Genomic DNA, 18518 nt, shown 5'->3' with positions numbered 1-18518 from the left:
TAAATTTAAAATTGGAAGAGACCTGGGAGTCCATTTAGTCCAACCTTCTCATTTTATAGATGAGGAAACTAAGTCTAGAAAAGTAACATGATTTAGTCAAGGTCACATAGATGAAAGTTTCAGAGGCAGGATTTAAACATGGGTCCTCTGTCTCCAAATCCAGTCTTCTTTCCATTGGACCATGTTACTACTTTTATATGTCTGAAAAGATTTTTAAAAGTTTTATGAAGAGAATATAATTGCTAACTTCTTCCTCAGCATTACCCTAATGTTAATGGATTCTGCCAAAGTTAATTTCTAGAACTTTCAGTTTATCTTGAGGCTACTCTTTTGTTGACAAAGAAATGAAAAATTCAACGTAAGAGTCCAACTTTTGGGAATTCAAGATGTAAAAAATAATTTCATTTATATTCTTGAAGAATGTAAGAGATACTAGAAAGGAAAGATGTTGGACTTGAATTATTTACTTCCCTATTGATAGTTATATAGCTTGGAGCATATGAGCAAGTTGAAAAGCAGTCATTTAAGTTAGTGAACATTCTCTCATTTCAAATTCTTAAAGGATTCTTATGCATGTTACCACAATCATGAAGTCAAGGCAATTAATTTCTAGAATAGGGAAGAGACTGCTTGCACTTTCATTGATATGAAAGAATCATATTCTCTGACACTGAATTTTCATTTAGCCTACTTAAAAGAAAAAAAATCAGATATAGCCCAATTTATGGGCTGATTTTTTAAAACTAATCTGGGACCACAGACCTGACTTTGTTTGCAGGAAGGAGAGCAGGAAAGGCAGTTGAAACCTTTTTATGGCAGAGCATTTTAGTTCTTGCTCTATGTGTTCTTGTGCATTGTATGTCCCCGGAAAGACTCTTATGCAATGAGTAACACAAAAGCAGAGAATCTTGGTGTTGGAAAGAATCTCAAAGTCATCTAGCCCAACCAAACCCAAACCTGCATAAAATACCCTCTACCACATATTGGACAAACAGTCATCCAGTTGCTGCATGAAAACTTCTAAGTAGTCAGAACCTGCTAGCTACCAAGCCTGCCCATTCCAATTTTGCATATATCTAATTATAAAGAAAAGTTTTCCAGTAACCCTAAATCTGTCCATCGAAATTTGCATCAGCTGCTTCTAGTTTTGCTCACTGGGACAAAGCAAAATAAGTTTAACCCCTATCCTGAGTGACAAACTTTCACTTACTTAGAAACTGTTACCATGTTGTCCCTAAATTTTCTCTTTTCAAGGAAAACATCCTCAGTTTCTTCAATCAAACTTCATGTGGCATGATCTCTGATACTATCACCATTCCAGTACAGTTAGACACTCCAGTTTATCAGCATCCACACTAAAATGTGGCTCCCCATTTTCAATACAATACTTAAGATGTGTTCTGACTAAGGCAGAATATGTTTATACTATCAGATAGATGATACGTAGGTAGTTGGAGAAAGACCAATTATTAAGCCCTCACTATATGCCAGGCACTGTGCTAAGTATTATGAATATAAATAAGAAAATGAGATGGGTCTTACCTTCAGGGAACTTAGAATTTAATAAGGGAAAACAATAAATAAAATAAACTGGAAATGGGGGAAGGATAAAGGGAAAAGAGATATAAGAGAGTATGTCTCTAATCATGCAAACATGGCAGAAGCTTCTGCAGGGTTGGGAAGATAGTTTGTGAGGAAAAATGCAGAAAGGAAATTGAGATGTGAATAAGATAATTTACCTATCACAGTCACAGTGTTTTACATCAAGCTTTTCTCAAATCCTCTTAATTCTAGTTCCTTCCCTCTGTTACATATTTATCATGTGTGGCTTGCTTTGTATATATTTGTTTACATATTGTCTTTCCCATGAGATTGTGAGCTCCTTGAGGGCAGAGACTGCCTTTTGCCTCTTTTTGCATCCTCAGCATTTAGCACAGTGCCTGACACATAGTAGTCATTTCATAAATGTTTATTGAATGAATATGTCAGGCTATGCCTGAATTTTTTCTCCTCATCACAAGTGTTAACGGTTAGTGAAAGCTGCTCAGATTACACTCAAGGTATCACAATAATTACTCAATCATAAGTTTGGGAACATGTTTGTATCTCTAACAACACCTTCTGAGCCTATTTGCTTTGCCAGTATCAAATATTACAGGATCTTTTTTGAAACTAAACTGCCATGTTTACTATAACTAGAAAATTTAATGTTGCTTCTCTCCCATATTTAATTTTTCTTATGTGAATTTAATTTATATTTCAGGAAAACAAATGATTACTTTTAAGTTTCAATTTTTCTTTGTGATCAGTGTTCGTAAACCCCCTTCCATAATTGTCTCTATTAATGTTCAGACCAGAAACACAAGTTTGAAGAAATTATGTTGTTTCTCAGTTGTATTTTTTTCTCCCTAGAGGTTATTTTTTTCCACGTATTAAAATTATGTCTATACCAAATTTCTACATCAGCCATGAAATTGATGAGAAAATTGCATCAATCAGGGCCTTGATTGCAGTTGTGACTTAAATTATGAACATCATCTGAATAATGTATACAAGATATACCTTTTTAAAGATGAAGTAGAAGGGCAGCTAGGTGGCACAGTGGATAAAGTATGGGCCTTGAATTCAGGAGGACCTGAATTCAAATGTGGCCTCAGACAGTTGACACTTACTAGCTGTGTGACCCTGGAGAAGTTGCTTAACCCCCATTGCCCCACCAAAAATAAATAAATAAATAAATAAAGTATTAAAAACAAAGATGAAGTAGAATGAACTCCTTCAAGTAACATTAATATCCTGTCCAAAAAGAAAGATAAATTTATAATTAACTTCTTTCAAGCAAAATAAAAGCATTTATAATTTTCTAAATAATAATTTCTATTAAAACTAATGAAATAGAAACATTTGTTAGTTAATGAATTTGTTTTATATATAATTCAATTCAACAAGCATAAATCTATTTCCTACTGTGTGCAAAGCACTGTTCTATGTGCTGGGGATACAAAGGTAAAATCAACAGTTGTTTGAGGAGCTGGTTTTCTAAATATGAAAACACACAAGACCATGTTATCTTAAACTGGATTACTTTTTTCATCAGTGAAAGAACCCCTTTTGGGGTGAGGGGATAGGAGAGGGAGAAAAATCAATCTGCCAATATAGAACCTCCAGAACAGCACCTACTCTGCAACTTATATTCTTAGAGAGTCACCAGGGGATAGTAAGGTCAAGTGACTTACCCAGGGCCACATAGCCAGAAGGTCAAAAGTTCCAAAGCGTGCCCTTCTCTCTCTCTCTCTCTCTCTCTCTCTCTCTCTCTCTCTCTCTCTCTCTCTCTCTCTCTCTCTCTCTCTCTCTCTCTCTCCTCCTCTCTCCCATCCTCAAACATAGTACATACTCACATGGGGTGGGTGAGGAGGGCAGGGGAAAGAACAACAACAGCAATAGGAACAGGAAGGAGGAAGAAATAAGGGAGGGGAGGGGAGAGGAGAAAAGAAAAGAGGAAAAAAGAGGAAAAGACAGGAGAGGATGAGAGGAGAAGAGAAGAAGGAGTGATAGATATGAATATAGGCATAAATATAGATATAAATATCTATATATAATCTATATAAATATCTATATTTATAAAATAAATAAAGATAGTTCTTTATGCCAATGAAATCATAGTTCTAGAGTGTACATATATATGCTTATATGCATATATACATATATATGTATGTGTATATGTGTATGTGTGTAGACAATCCCTATATATGGGTATTGGAAAGAGGGCAACACTTGGGGTCAGAAGAGATTTGGGTTTGACTCGAGTACATTCTAGGTTTATTACCATATACAATTCACATTTTCTCCATGAGCTTCAGTTTCCTCATCTGAATAGTAAGAATAATCATGACTATATTATCTTCCTCATAAGATTTTGTTCAAGAACAATTGTTTCAGTACAATGATCTGTATTTCCCACTGGTCTCATTAACATGTGGGGCCTTTCTCCACAGACAAAGATAATATTCTCTACTATCAGGTTATATTCAAGTCTTTTACTATGTTATTCTTGGACATTTGAGTGTGAGGTATAATAAAATACTTCTATATAAATATTTTTTATTATATATATATATATATATATATATAAACATATACATACATATATATTCTTATAGGCTATAAAATAAATATATATTGGCTTATATGCTATATAATGAAAAGATTTATGGCCTGGCATTCTGGGTTCTACTCTTAATTCTTTTACTTATTCATTTTATAAACTTCAACAAGTTACTTCACCTCTCTGTTTATTGTTTTGTTTTCTCTCTCTCTCTCTAAAATAGAAGTTTACCAAGAAGCTTATGACCAAAACTATAAAATACTTTTCATACAAATAAAGTCAGATCTAAACAATTGGAAAAATATTAATTACTCATGGGTAGGCCAAGCCAATATAATAAAAATGACAATCCTACCTAAGTTAATTTATGTAGTGCTATTCCAATCAAATTATCAAAAAAATACTTTATAGATCTAAAAAAAGTAATAACAAAATTCATCTGGAAAAACAAAAGCTCAAGGATATCACAGGAATAAACTGAAAAAAGGAATATGGTCTCGCAGTACTAGATTTCAAACTGTATTATAAAGTGGTAACTATAAAAACAATCTGGTACTGGCTAAGAAATAGAGAGGGGGGGCAGCTAGGTGGCGAAGTGGATAAAGCACTGGCCCTGGATTCAGAAGGACCTGAGTTCAAATCTGGCCTCAGAGACTTGACACTTGCTGTGTGACCTTGAGCAAGCCACTTAACCCTCATTGCCTCACCCCCCCCCAAAAAAAAGGCAAAAAGAAAAAAAAAGAAATAGAGAGGTGGATCAGTGGAATAGAATAGGTACAAATTATACTATAGTAAATGAATGTAGTAATCTAGTATGTGATAAATCCAAATATCCAATCTGTTGGAACAAAAACTCATCATTATTGAACAAAAGCTTCTGGGAAAACTGGAAGACAGTATGACAGAAAATAGGTATAGACCAATATCTCACACCATATATTAAAATAAAGTGAAAATGAGTACATGATTTACACATAAAGAATGATAACATAAGCAAATTAAGAGAGTATGGAATCTGGGGGCAGCTAGGTGGCTTGGTGGATAGAGCACCAGCTCTGAAGTCAGGAGGACCTGAGTTCTAATCCAGCTTCAGAAACTTGACACTTACTAGCTGTGTGACCCTGGGCAAGTCACTTAACCTTCATTGCCCAAACAAAAAACAAAAAAAGAGGGAGAGAGCATGGAATCATTTATCTGTTAGATTGATGGGCAGAGGAAAAATTTAAGACCAAAAAAGATATAGAGGGCAAAACAAAATGTAAAATAGATCATTTTGATTATATAAAATTCAAAAGTTTTTATACAAACAAAATTAATGTAACCAAGATTAAAATAGAAGCAGAAACCTGGGAAGTAATTTTTGAAACAAGTATTTCTGATAAAAGCCTCATTTCTCAATTATATAGAGAACTGAGTAAAATTTATAAAAATGCAAGTCATTGTCAGTTGATAAATGTTTAAAAGATAATGAACAGGCAGTTTTCGGACAAAGAAGTCAAAGCTATCTATAATCATATGAAAAAATGCTCTAGATCACTATTGATCAGATAAATGCAAATTAAAACAACTCTGAGACATCACCTCACACCTATTAGAGTGACAAAGATAGCAAAAAAAGTAAACTATTGGGTGTTGTATGGGATGAAGGAAATCTGGGACATAAATCCACTCTGGAGAGCAATTTGGAATTGTGCCCAAAGGGGTATAGAACTGTGTACACCCTTTGATCCAGCAGTACCACTGCTAAGTTTATATCTCAAAGACATCCCCCAAAAGAGAAAAAGTTCTATTTGTTCAAAAATATTTATAGCAGCTCTTTTTGTGGTGGCTAAGAATTGGAAATCAAAGGAATGCTCATTAATTGAGGAATGACTAAATAAGCTGTGGTATATGATGGTGATGGAATATTATTGTGCTATAAGAAACAACAAGCAGGATGATTTCCAAAAATCCTGGAAAAACTTGTATGAACTGATTTACAGTGAAGTGAACCGAACCAAGAGAACATTGTACAGAGGACATCAATATTTTTTGATGAAAAACTGTGAATGACAACTATTATCAGCAATATAATGATCCAAGGCAATACCAAAGGACTATTAATGAAACATAATATCTACCTCCAAAGAGAGAATTGATATTTATTGAACACAGACTGAAGCATGTTATTTTTCACTTTCTTTCATTATTTTTATTTAAGTTTTCTTGTACAGAGGGACTAATATGGCAGTGTTTTATGTAACTGCACATGTATAATACTTATCTGCTTACCACCTCAGGGAAGGGAAAGGGGAGGGAGGGAAGGAGGGATAAAATTTGGAACTCAAAACTATAAATAAAATAAAAATGTTTATTATTAAAATAAAATAGAAGTTTAGCTAAATGGCAAGGAAGGTTGTTCCTAACATTCTGTATTCTAATATTCTACCTCCTAAGGTCCTCTCAAGCTCAAACATTATATTTGCTCTGTGTTAAGGTCCCTTCTACTTCCAATATTCTGTATACCTTCCATATCTATCATACCTTTCTATGTTCTTAGTTCCTTTCCAACAATTAAAACAAACAAATTTTTATTCTGTTTTTCAGCTCTGGCTTGCTGATGACTACTGGTTACAAGCAAACTTTTATCTAGGTCTTCACCAGGACTATGACCTGGAAGACCAACGGCCATATTGCTTCAGTGTCATGGTTGGACAGGGAAAAAGTCATTTTTTCAATGTAGAGCTAGGGAGCGAGCTAGCTGTGTGGGAAAAATCATTCCAAAGAGCCATTTTCATGGAAGTTCAAAGGACAGGGGTAAGTAATATATATTATTTATTATAACTTTTGACCTTTAATAGCCAGTATATAGGAAATCATGAGCCATATATGTTAGATGTTAGAAAAATATTTTTCTTAGTTCTAATAACAAAACATCATTAACCTTGTTAGTTAATCCACAGCAATCATTCTGAGTAACAAGTGTGATGCCGTGGATTATCAAAGAAATAAAGAGAAGGAAATATTTAACTTTCATACTTGGGAAATGATCCATGCTTTTAATTGCTACATTCTGATTTGATTGTTTGTTTTTGTTGAAGCAATTGGGGTTAAGTGACTTGCCCAGGTGTCAAGTGTCAAGTGTCTGAGGCCGAATTTGAACTCAGGTGCTCCTGAATCCAGGGCCGGTGCTTTATCCTAATTGCTACATTCTGACACTGATATCCAATAACTACCTGCTCTCTGAATATAGCCTGAAGAGGCGGGTTTGGCTTGCCAATTGTATTTATAGAAGACCAAATAATTACATAAAAATTTAAGGACTCAGTAAGTTATCTATCTGCATAATCATCCAAGAGAAATTTTTTTAAGATTCCCATGTTTGTCAGATGTGTTTTCCCCTACAGATGACAGGAAATAAGTCACATACAATTTCTAGTGGAAATACATTGAATTGATAACAAAGAATTTATTAGAAACTATGTTCTATCTAAAATGATAGAATCCCTTTCAAGGTGGATATGGATCACAAGAAATAAGAATGACAGAACACAAATGAATGATATGTATCACAGACAAGATTACATTTCACATAAACAAAGATGGAATCATTTTTACCCTAACCTTGTGTTGTACATCATGGATGTAATAAGCATGCAATAAACCAAATATTTGTTTTGTCTTTAAATAGATTTTTAAATTCTAATTTATGTACCATATTTGATTTACTACTCATGTCTTGATATACAGATAGAGGTTGAAGTAATTTTCCATTAGAGGATGGAAGCACAGTGAAACCTATATTTGTAATATAAAAGGCAACTTAGCACAGTGCCTGGCACATAGTAAGTACTTGATCAACGGTTTGTTTTTGTTTTGTATTTGTGGTAGAGCAATGAGGATTAAGTGACTTGCCCAAGGTCACACAGCTAGTGAGTATTAAGCGTCTGAGGCCAGATTTAAAGTCAGGTCCTCCTGAATCCAAGGCCGGTGTTTTATCCACTGCTGCCCCCTTAATCAATGTTTATTGACATACTGACAGTACTTTTTAATCACAAGAGAGAGGTTCAGATCCCACCTATGACACATTGGGTGACAATAGAAAGTCACCCAACTTCTTTGGACCTCAGTTTCTTTATATATTAAATGAGGATAAATATACCTCCCTGACAGAGTTGTGGGAGTCACATGAACTTGTCTACATAAAACACAATACAAAACTTAAAGTGTTCTATACATTTTAGCTATGATATTTTTGTTGGTATGGTAAAAAGATGGCCATTCCTGTGCATGGCTAAAGTGAATAATAATCCCTATCACACAAGATGTGACACTGAAACATGAGAGTATATGTAAAGTGGAGTATAAACCTTAAAGCACTATAGAAATGCCAGCCTTTATTATTATTAGCTAGCTATTTCTCACTCATTTTTGTATTATACATAATTTAAGCATTCCCCCAGTAATTACTATTGCATTCTCCAATCTAAGTTTAGTTAAGTAGAATTGTGATATTACCAATGAAACTGACATAATTTTGTCCTTGAGGACATCCAGTTCGATTAGTTATTTGGAGCAATTGCACCAATAACTTACCTGTGCATGGTACTTAATGGTTACAAAGCATGTAGGCACACACATGACCATGCTTGCATATATATTTTCATATATGTACATATGCATCTATATAATCTCAATTTATTCTCACTTTTGAGATTTTGAGATACTGAATGAATGAATGAAAAAATTATTAAATGCTTGCTATGTACCTAGCACTATGCTAAGTTTTGTGGAGGCAAATAGAAAATCAAGACAGTGCAGGATCTGAAAGAGCTCATACTATAATTTGGGGATACAAAACATAGGAAATTTCAGGTGGAAAGGCTTAGGGGTCTTTAGAGTTCAGCTACAAATTAGTGACAAGGCCTAGCAGTCCTTAGGAAGCATGAGAAGGTGAGATGTCAATACACAGAATTCCAGGGGGTATAGCAGAAGGGCAAATGGCAGGTCAATTATTTTTATCCCTATTTTATAGATGAATAAACTGAGACCCAGAGAAGTTGTGATTTATACAGTTTTTTTTTAGTTTTTAACATTTGTTTTTATAAGATTTCTAGTTTCAAATTTTTCTCCCACCCTCCCTTCCCTCTCCCCACCCAAGACAGCAAGTAATCTGATATAGGTTATACAAATACAGTCACATTAAACATATTTCTGTATTAGTCATGTTATGAGAGAAGAATCAGAGCAAAAAGGAAAAACCTCAAAAAAGAAAAATAACAAAAAAAGCAATATGAATAGTATGGTTCGATCTGCATCTAGATTCCACAGTGGGTTGTTTTTTTTTTTCTGGATTTGGAGAGCATTTTTAAATCATGAGTCTTTTGGAACTATATTGAACCATTGTATTACTGAGAAGAATCAAGTCTATCACAATTAATCAACACATAATGTTGTTGATACTGTTTACAATGTTCACCTTGTTCTGCTCATCTCAGTCATCATCAGTTCACACAAGTTCTTCCAGGTTTCTCTGAAATCCACCTGATCATTGTTTCTTACAGCACAATAGTATTCCATTACATTCCTATACCACAACTTGTTCAGCCATTCCTCAATTGATGGGCAACCCCTCAATTTCCAATTCCTTGCCACCACAAAAAGAACAGCTATAAATATTTATGTACATGTGGGTCCTTTTCCCTTTTTTATGATCTCTTTGGGGAAAAGACTGAACAGTGGTATTGCTGGGTCAAAGAGTATGCACAGCTTTATAGCATTTGGGCATAGTTCCAAACTGTTCTCCATAATGGTTGGATCAGTTCACAGCTCCACCAACAATGCATTAGTGTTCCAATTTTTCCACAACTTCAACATTTATTATTTTCCTTTTTTCTCATATTAGCCAATCTGATAGGTGTCAGGTGGTATCTCAGAGTTTGAATTTGCGTTTCTCTAATCAATAGTGATTTAGAATATTTTTTCATATAGGAATAGATATCTTTGATTTCTTCATCAGAAAACTTCCTGTTCATATCCTTTGACCATTTCTCAATTGGGGAATGATTTGGATTCTTATAAATTTGATTTAGTTCCCAGTATGTATTAGAAATGAGGCCTGTATCAGAAGTACTGGATATAAAAATTGATTTATACAATTGTTAAAAACAGGACAAGAATGGAAGGCTATGTCTTTTGATTACAAGTCCAGCATTCATCCCATAATACAAGACTGATCATTGACTCTATTCCTAATATTATGTAAAAGAATAAGGAGTACAAAACCAATGGCTCCTGATCTCATGCATTTTATGTCCTAATTTTACAAGCAAAATATAAATTAAATTTACTTCAACAAATATTAACTAAGTACATACTATGCATAAGACACTGAAGTGTACAACAGGTGGAATGGAAAGAACATACTAATCAATTTATACTTACGATGACTTATAAAACAGTTTGTTAATAAATCTCCATCAATATTCTAGGGAGTTGGTACGGACTTGATATGGCATAAAGGAATAATTATAGTCAAACAAGAATTGGGGAGTTGTTGGGGGAGGTGAAATGTGAGTCATATTTTGAAGGTGATTTTTTTTGTCAGATTTTGAAATCTGAGGAAGATGATGGGAATTGGTGGAGCTGAAGAGAGATGGCATTCCAGGCAGTAACTTCCAAAGGCCATCTTTACAAAATGCCCACTTATAGGCAATGAGCTAAGCCTTCCAAGACAGAAAAATCTTCATCCTATTTTCAAGTTGTCTAGAGATAAAGACTGTACAGCCTCACTTAAGAGTATATTCTAGTGTGATCACAGCCTATAGAAGATTATCTTGACCATCATTTTTTTCACAACTTCTTGAACAGCATAAGTACCACTACTAAAGACATGAGCCACACTAAGTCATTATTCAGCTGGTTACTAGTTTATAACATTTTTTTCAATAGAAAAAAAATGCAGTCACCTGCAATGCCATTTCCCTTGACATCATGTTTTCATGGAAACAGTCATCAATATAAGGTTAGAGATACTGTATTTTAATACCTGCATGGTCTTGAAGTCCTTCATTATGTTTAAATGTTCTATGAGGGGCCATAATATATTGGAAAGGACACTAGAATTAAAATCAGGAAATCAATCAAGTAACCAAAAAAGCATTTATTAATCACCTGTAGTATTTTCCAGGTGCTGGGAATAAAAAGATAGAATTGAAATAATCTCTGACCTTGAGAAGCTTACCTTTTATAGGGAGGAGACAACATTAATATGTAAAAATAGTTATGTAATAAATAAAGGGTAATAGCGTGGGGACAGAAAGGAACCATGGTTCTGATAGTTTGGGGGGATGATGAAGACCTCAAATAGGTCATAGCAGTTGGACTGAGAGCTTTGAAGGAAATTGGGGACTGTAAGAGAAGTAATTTCAGTTCTGGTTTTTTCATGAACTTTCCTTGTGACTTTAATCCATCAATCTCGTTGGGTCCCAATCTCTTAATCTATAAAACTGGAAATTGTCAGTGAATGATTCCTAACTCATTTCCACTCTATAATTGATCTTCCACTTTTATGTTTTCATTCATTCATTCAACTTCAATAACATTTATTAAGTCCCTTCTTTGTGTGAAACACTGTACTAGATGTTGGAGATTACAAAAATTCATACTGACATGGTCCTTGCCTTTAAGAAATCCATATTCTCCTGGCGAGAGGGTTAGTGTATTCAGAGAAGCATATTTCAAAGCAACAACTGAGAAGCCATGAGAGTAATCCAGTCAAATTGTTCCACATAAACTTGAGGATGAAGTTAACATGCCAAACTGTAGGAAATACATTAAAGTAAATGGCTAGAGAATACCCAGAGTACTCAAAGAAAGCTTCTAAAAGGCATTGGTGCTTGAGCTGGACCTTTCTGACTGAGTAATGTTTGTATAAGAACAGAGGAAGATGGCCTTCTAAGTGAGAAGTAACAAAAACATAACTTGATCGGGGTATTAGTGAAAGGCCTGGAAGTTTGAATTTGACACCTGGATCATAGAAGTTAATGTAGGTTGTTGAATAAAGAATGAAATTATGAAAATGGTGATCACTAAAACAATTTGGCCATTCAGTCCATAACCATTTGTTAAGCATTTACTATACAACAATGATACTGGAAATTCAAAAAAAATGCTTGAAACTGAATGCTGTGTAATTATAATGATAAAGCTTGTCTTTTAAGAAGATATGAGGGGGCAGCTAGGTGGCACAGTGGATAAAGTACTGGCCCTGGATTCAGGAGGATCTGAGTTCAAATCTGACCCCAGAAACACTTACTAGCTGTGTGACCCTGGGCAAGTCATTTAACCCTCATTGCCCTGCAAAAAAGAAAAAAAAAAGATATGAGAAAACATACCTTCCTCCTTTATTTGCAGAGCTGGGTGACTATGGTGTGCAATATTGCTTATATGAGAAGATTTAATTGATTTGTTGTTCAGTTTTTCTGAATTAATTTTATTGACTTTTTATTGTTGTTAAAAGAGATAACACTTGGGACAGAGGCAAAGGAAGGATCTATTCAGAAATGAAGGTGATTATGAAAACAAAAGTAGTAATAATTATTAAACTAAACAAATTACATGTTTTTTTAAGAAAAAGGTAAGCACCTGGTATAAAATACATTCTATACTAACTCTAGGCCCAGCAGTCTTCACCACATACATCACATTATGACTTCAGATTAAATAAACTAAGCTTGTAGCTAAGAGTGGCTCAGAATATTCTCTGTATCTACTCTCAAGGAGAAAAATGTAGCAATCTCATAATGATTTAAAAAAGAAAGAAATTAGACATATGAAGATCAATTCAGTTTAGTGTGCTAGAATTGGAGTCAAAGTATTTAGTTCAAATCCTAACTCTAAAATATACTCACCTGTACAACTTTGTTGTTGTTGTGTGTCCTTCATTCTTTTTTTTTGTTTTTTTTGTTTTGTTTTTTTTTTTGTTTTTTTGTTTTTTGTTTTTTTAGTGAGGCAATTGGGGTTAAGTGACTTGCCCAGGGTCACACAGCTAGTTAAGTATTAAGTGTCTGAGGCCGGATTTGAACTCAGGAACTCCTGACTCCAGGGCCGGTGCTCTATCCACTGCGCCATCTAGCTGCCCCATGTGTCCTTCATTCTTGAAGAGGATCATGACATCAGGCAATGATGTCATGACTTGCAGTTATTTGGATTTGAGTGAGAGAGGGATGTGCAAAGTCATGAACCTCACTTTCTCCTCCAGAGCTATCTGGATCCAGTGGCAAGATATATATCAGGGTGACTGGAGGTGGCCTCGGATTTTTAAGGCAATTGTGGTTAAGTGACTTGTCCAAGGTCACACAGCTAGCAAGTGTCTGAGGTGAGATTTGAACTCAGTTCCTCTCAACTTCTGGGCCAGTGCTTTATCCACTGTGCCACTTAGCTACCCCCCCCCCCATGACCTAAGGCAAGTCATAAAACTTCTTGGTGCTTCAATATCCTTGTACAGTAAGGGAGCTGGACTAGTCAGAGGTGCCAAACTCACTGCCTAAGGAAGCCAACAGTCTTACAGAACTCCTAAGTGGCGCCTGAACCAGATTATAATATAATTGGGAAATGTTTAACAAAATTAACAAGTATTATAGAATTGTAGATCATGTTAGTTTATTATTTTCTAAGTCATTATGATCCACACAGATCAGTTTCTATTGATGACAGTAGAGACACCAAGGTCTCTTCTATCTTTAAATCTGTGAGCCTATGACTGAGTAGAATGTAGGCATGATGAAATAAAAGCCTAAACTGTGGCAGTGGTTATGAGAGTGGATATAACCAAGAGAAATTATAAAGGAGTAATAATTAATAATAATAATAATGCTCACATAACAAAGCTCAACAAAGCTGATGTATTTACTCATTTTCACTACAACCTTATGAGGCATTATTGATTTATGTCATGCCCTTTTCATTCCCAGTGCCTAGTATAGTATCTTGTATATAGTGGTCAATCAATAGATGTTTGTTGTATTCAGTGAGGTTGAATTATATTTTCCAACTAAAAGTGTTCTCTCCTTTTTTGTTGCTGTTGTTGAGCCAATTCAGTCCTGTCCAACACTCATTACCCCATTTGGGCTTTTCTTGGCAAAAATCCTGAAGTGGCTTGCCATTTTCTTCTCCAGCTCCTTTTACAGATAAGAAAACGGAGGCAAACAGGATTAAGTGATGTGCCCAGGGTCACACAGCTAGTGTCTTTAGCCAGATTTGAACTCCTGAAGGGGAGATTTCCTGACTCCAGGACCCACACTCTAACTTCTGTCCTCTGTACTGCCTAGCTGCCCCTTTATCTTTCCATAATTTTCTGAGAATACTTTGTCTAGATTATCCCTTTGTTTTTATATCATTCTATCATTTGTTTTTCTCATTTGGATAATATGTATTATCTTACTTTTAGACTGTAAACTATTAGTTATCAGGGATTGTCTTTGTATTCCCAGCACATAGCACTATGCCCTCCAAGTAGTAGGTGCTTAATGAGTGTTGAATCATTAAAATACTCAAACAGTACTGAATTTCAATTAATTATATCATTTTTTAAAATTGCAATATCTCTCCCAGGGATATGCTATTAAATCTATGCTCTAAGGATTTAGTGGCAAAAATATAGCAGTGACTCCAAGGAGTCAAATATTAATCTTAGGTGATTTTCTAAATCACTCAGTGTCCTGTGAAAGCCTTCTGCAAATCACCATAGAATGACACTGATCATGCTGATACTTTTAAGGAAAATGAATTAATTAACTTAGCACCACTAAATCACCCAGGGAAGGATGATGCTGTATGGCAGTGTTAGGTTCATTAAAGCTTTGGGTAAAGGCAAACTCAGATCATTTGAATTCACCTGAACAAACATTTATTATTATAGTGAGCAGAGAACTAGGGGAGATAGGATGTTTCAACAAACCCTTCACAGTCCTTACCTCATAGTACTTATAGTCTGGTAGGGGAGTAAGAGAGTTCATGCTAAAATAAAACAATAAATAAATAAAACATTCTCCTGTTTGAGGTCTGAGAGGAAAAGGTCCTTGCCCACCTGGGAAATGGAGTGCCTGATTTTATGAGAAGTAAACCCTCAATTAACTGAAAGCTCACCTAAGCAGAGCCTTCAATTGACTAGTTTTGCTGCCTTCCATTTTAAGGGAACAAAATAAATTATAAGAAAACAAACTCATGTCATGGATGTAATCAACAAGTCCATTTCTAGGGCATTCTTTATAGTTATTACACACTCAGCCTATTCTAGTATACTTTCTCTAGCTACTCAGAACACTGTGAGAACTGATGGTTAGAACTGAGGTTTAACCAGATCCTCAATCATTGAATAATTAAAATAAGAGCTAACATCTATGTAGCACTTTAAAGTGTCCAGTTCTTTTTTTAGTGCTTTATTATATTGTCTCATTTGATCTTCACAACAACCCTATTAGGTAGGTCCTATAACTTTCCACATTTTATAGTTAAAGAAATTGATCCTAAGAAAGGTTAAGTGTTGTGAACTTGGTCACATAGCTTTTAAGTGTCTGAGGAGAGTATGGAATGATTTTATGGATGTAAGATGTAAGATGTTTTTCATGCCCAATCAAACAAGCTTTTATTAAGTACCTACTATGTGCCAGACATTGTATGAGGCACTGGAGATCTTAGTATAAAAAAGAAATATTCCCTCCCTGCTATCCTTCCCATCTTTTCCAACAGATTGCCCACTCTATCATCTGCATTCTTTCATTTATTTTCAATCTTTCTCTGTCAACTAACTGATTCCCTAATATTTATAAAGTGCCATGAATCCCTCATCCTCAAAAAAACCTCAGTTGATCTATCCCTCCCTGCTAACTAGCTATCATCCTATATCTTTCCTGCTTCTTGTGGCTAAGCTCCTTGAAAAAATCCTAAAATACATTACTCTTCTTACTTTCCTCTCATTCTTCTTAAATCCCTACACCCTTCCTTCTCGAATTATCATTCAATAAAAACCTTCCTTTCCAAATTTACTAAAAGCATTAACTGACAAACCTAATGGCATTTTCTCAATCATCATCCTTCTTGACCTATTGGCAGCCTTTGACATTTCATAAAATTGTCTTCTGTTTTCATAGCACTGTTCTCTACTAGTTTTCATCCTATCTCTATCATCTATTTATCTATCTGTATATGTATACATATATGTATGTATGTATGTATGCATGCATGTATATACATATATATGACTGTTTCTTCTCAGTTTCCTTTGCTGATCACAGATATGTTCTCCCTCTCTATTATTTCAGATTCAAATATCATCCCTGTGCTGATATTTCTCAAATCTACTTAACCAGTCTGCAACTCTTTTCCTGACCCCTAGTTTCACATCTCCAACTGTCAATTGGATATCTAGCCCTGTATGTCCCATAGATATCTTAAACTTAACATTTCCAGAACTGAACTCATTATCTTTCCCCAAAAAAAAATCTTCTTCCCAACTTCCCTAATATTATTGAGGATGCCATCATCCTCCCAGTTACCCAGGCTAGTAACCTAGGTATCATCATCAATGTTTCACTATCTCTCACCTTCCATATCCAGTCTGTTGTCAAAGCCTTTTTAATTTTACCATCACAACATCATTAGTATAATCCCCCTTCTCTTCTCTGACAATGCTGCTACCTTGAGAGAGCCCTCGTGCCTTGTCATTCCTGGCAAGAATTTCCTATTGGATATCCCTTCCACAAACCAATTCCCATTCCCATCCATCTTCTACTTACAGAGGCAGCTAGGTGATGCAGAGAATAGAGTGATGGGTTTACAGTTAGGAAGCCCTGAGTTAGATTCTACCCTCAGGTACTTACTAACTGTGTGACTATGAAAAGTCATTAAATCTCTAACTCCGTTTCCTCTTTGTAAAATGAGGATAAGATCACCTACTTTGCAAGGTTGCTGTGAGGATCAAACTAGATATTATTTATAAAGTACTTTGCAAATCTTAAAGTGCTATGTAAATACTAGCATAGTACCCAGCACATAGTAGGTATTTAATAAATATTTATTTGCTAACTGACTGAGTGAAGGAACTTACATTCTAGTGGGGAAAACAACTAAAACATATCTAAATGGGGCAGCTAGGTGTCGCAGTAGATAAAGCACCAGCCCTGGATTCAGGAGGACCTGAGTTCAAATCCAGCCTCAGACACTTGACATTTACTAGCTGTGTGACCCTGGGCAAGTTACTTAACCCTCATTGCCCCACAAAAAAAAAAAAAAACACAACAACAACAACAAAGAAAACATATCTAAGTATATACAGTATAATTATAAAAGGAAATAAATACAAATGTATATAGAGTAAATAAATACAAAGTTGTTTAACTGGGAGTACATTAGCAAATGAGAAACAGGAAAGGTTTCATGCAGAAGATGGTGCTAGAGTTACATCTTTAGGGAAGAAAGGAACTCTCTGAAGTATGGGTAAACAGGTAATATATTCCTGTCATAGACTAAGACCAGTGCAAACAGAAAATGGAGTACTGTATGGGAGGAACAGATAGATTAGTTTTCCTAGCATGAGGGGGATGGTTGGGATATAATGTCCAAAGGTTGAAAAGAGAGGATGGATTTAGGTTGGGAAAGATATTAAAAGCTTAAAAAAGAACTAATATTATATTCTAGAAGCAATAGAATTTGAATAGGTCATCCAGTCAGATATATTGTTAAGGAAAATCATTTTGGCGGCATTGTATAGCAGTGTTCAAGAAGACACCTGAGTCAGGGAGCTCAATTAGGAGACATGCAATAATCTAGGTGACAGGTAATGGGGGTCTAAAATAGGATGGTACCTCTTTGAATGAAGGGGATTGGACAGGTGTGATAGAAATTGTAGAGGTAGCTATAGCAAAAGTTGTCAACTACTCAGGTACCTAGGGTAAGTGAGAGTGAGGAACCAAGGATAATACCAAGACTTCAAACCTGGAAAGATTGGAAAATGAGGAAATAGAGTAGTTTGGAAGAGGAAACCAGTGTGAAGCAACTCCCATTTCTTCATACCATTGGCTCTGTATATATAAGATGTGAACTCTCAACTTTCAATGCATTAACATACTCATTGGAGATGTTGTAGCAAAGTAAAAAGGCTTCTAAATTTAGAATCAGAAAAAAAATTTGAATTCAAAATTGTGATGATGCCCGTCAATTGGGGAATGCCTGAACAAAATGTGGGATGGAACAATTTTGTGCTGTAAGAAATGATGAGGAGGATGCTATCAGAAGGACTTTTGAAAAATGTAATCCAGGGGCAGCTAGGTGGCACAGTGGTTAGAGCACTGGCCCTGGATTCAGGAGGACCTGAGTTCAAATGCGGCCTCAGACACTTAACACTTACTAGCTGTGTGACCCTGGGCAAGTCACT

The 18518-nt window shown here is 35.2% G+C and overlaps 1 protein-coding gene across 1 annotated transcript in view; it reads left to right on the top strand.

Moving 5' to 3' along the window:
* Positions 1 to 18518, top strand: part of SNTG2 (syntrophin gamma 2) — a 612266-nt gene that overhangs the window by 459291 nt on the left and 134457 nt on the right. Inside the window, exon 14 of the mRNA XM_043985274.1 lies at positions 6692 to 6901. Coding sequence (XP_043841209.1) covers positions 6692 to 6901 — 210 coding nt within the window. The remainder of the gene's footprint in view (positions 1 to 6691; positions 6902 to 18518) is intronic.

The sequence above is a fragment of the Dromiciops gliroides genome, chromosome 2, assembly GCF_019393635.1.
Source record: "Dromiciops gliroides isolate mDroGli1 chromosome 2, mDroGli1.pri, whole genome shotgun sequence".
Lineage (NCBI taxonomy): Eukaryota > Metazoa > Chordata > Mammalia > Microbiotheria > Microbiotheriidae > Dromiciops > Dromiciops gliroides.
The sequence above is the reverse complement of the archived record's forward strand: the minus strand, read 5'-3'. Positions and strand labels throughout refer to the sequence as shown.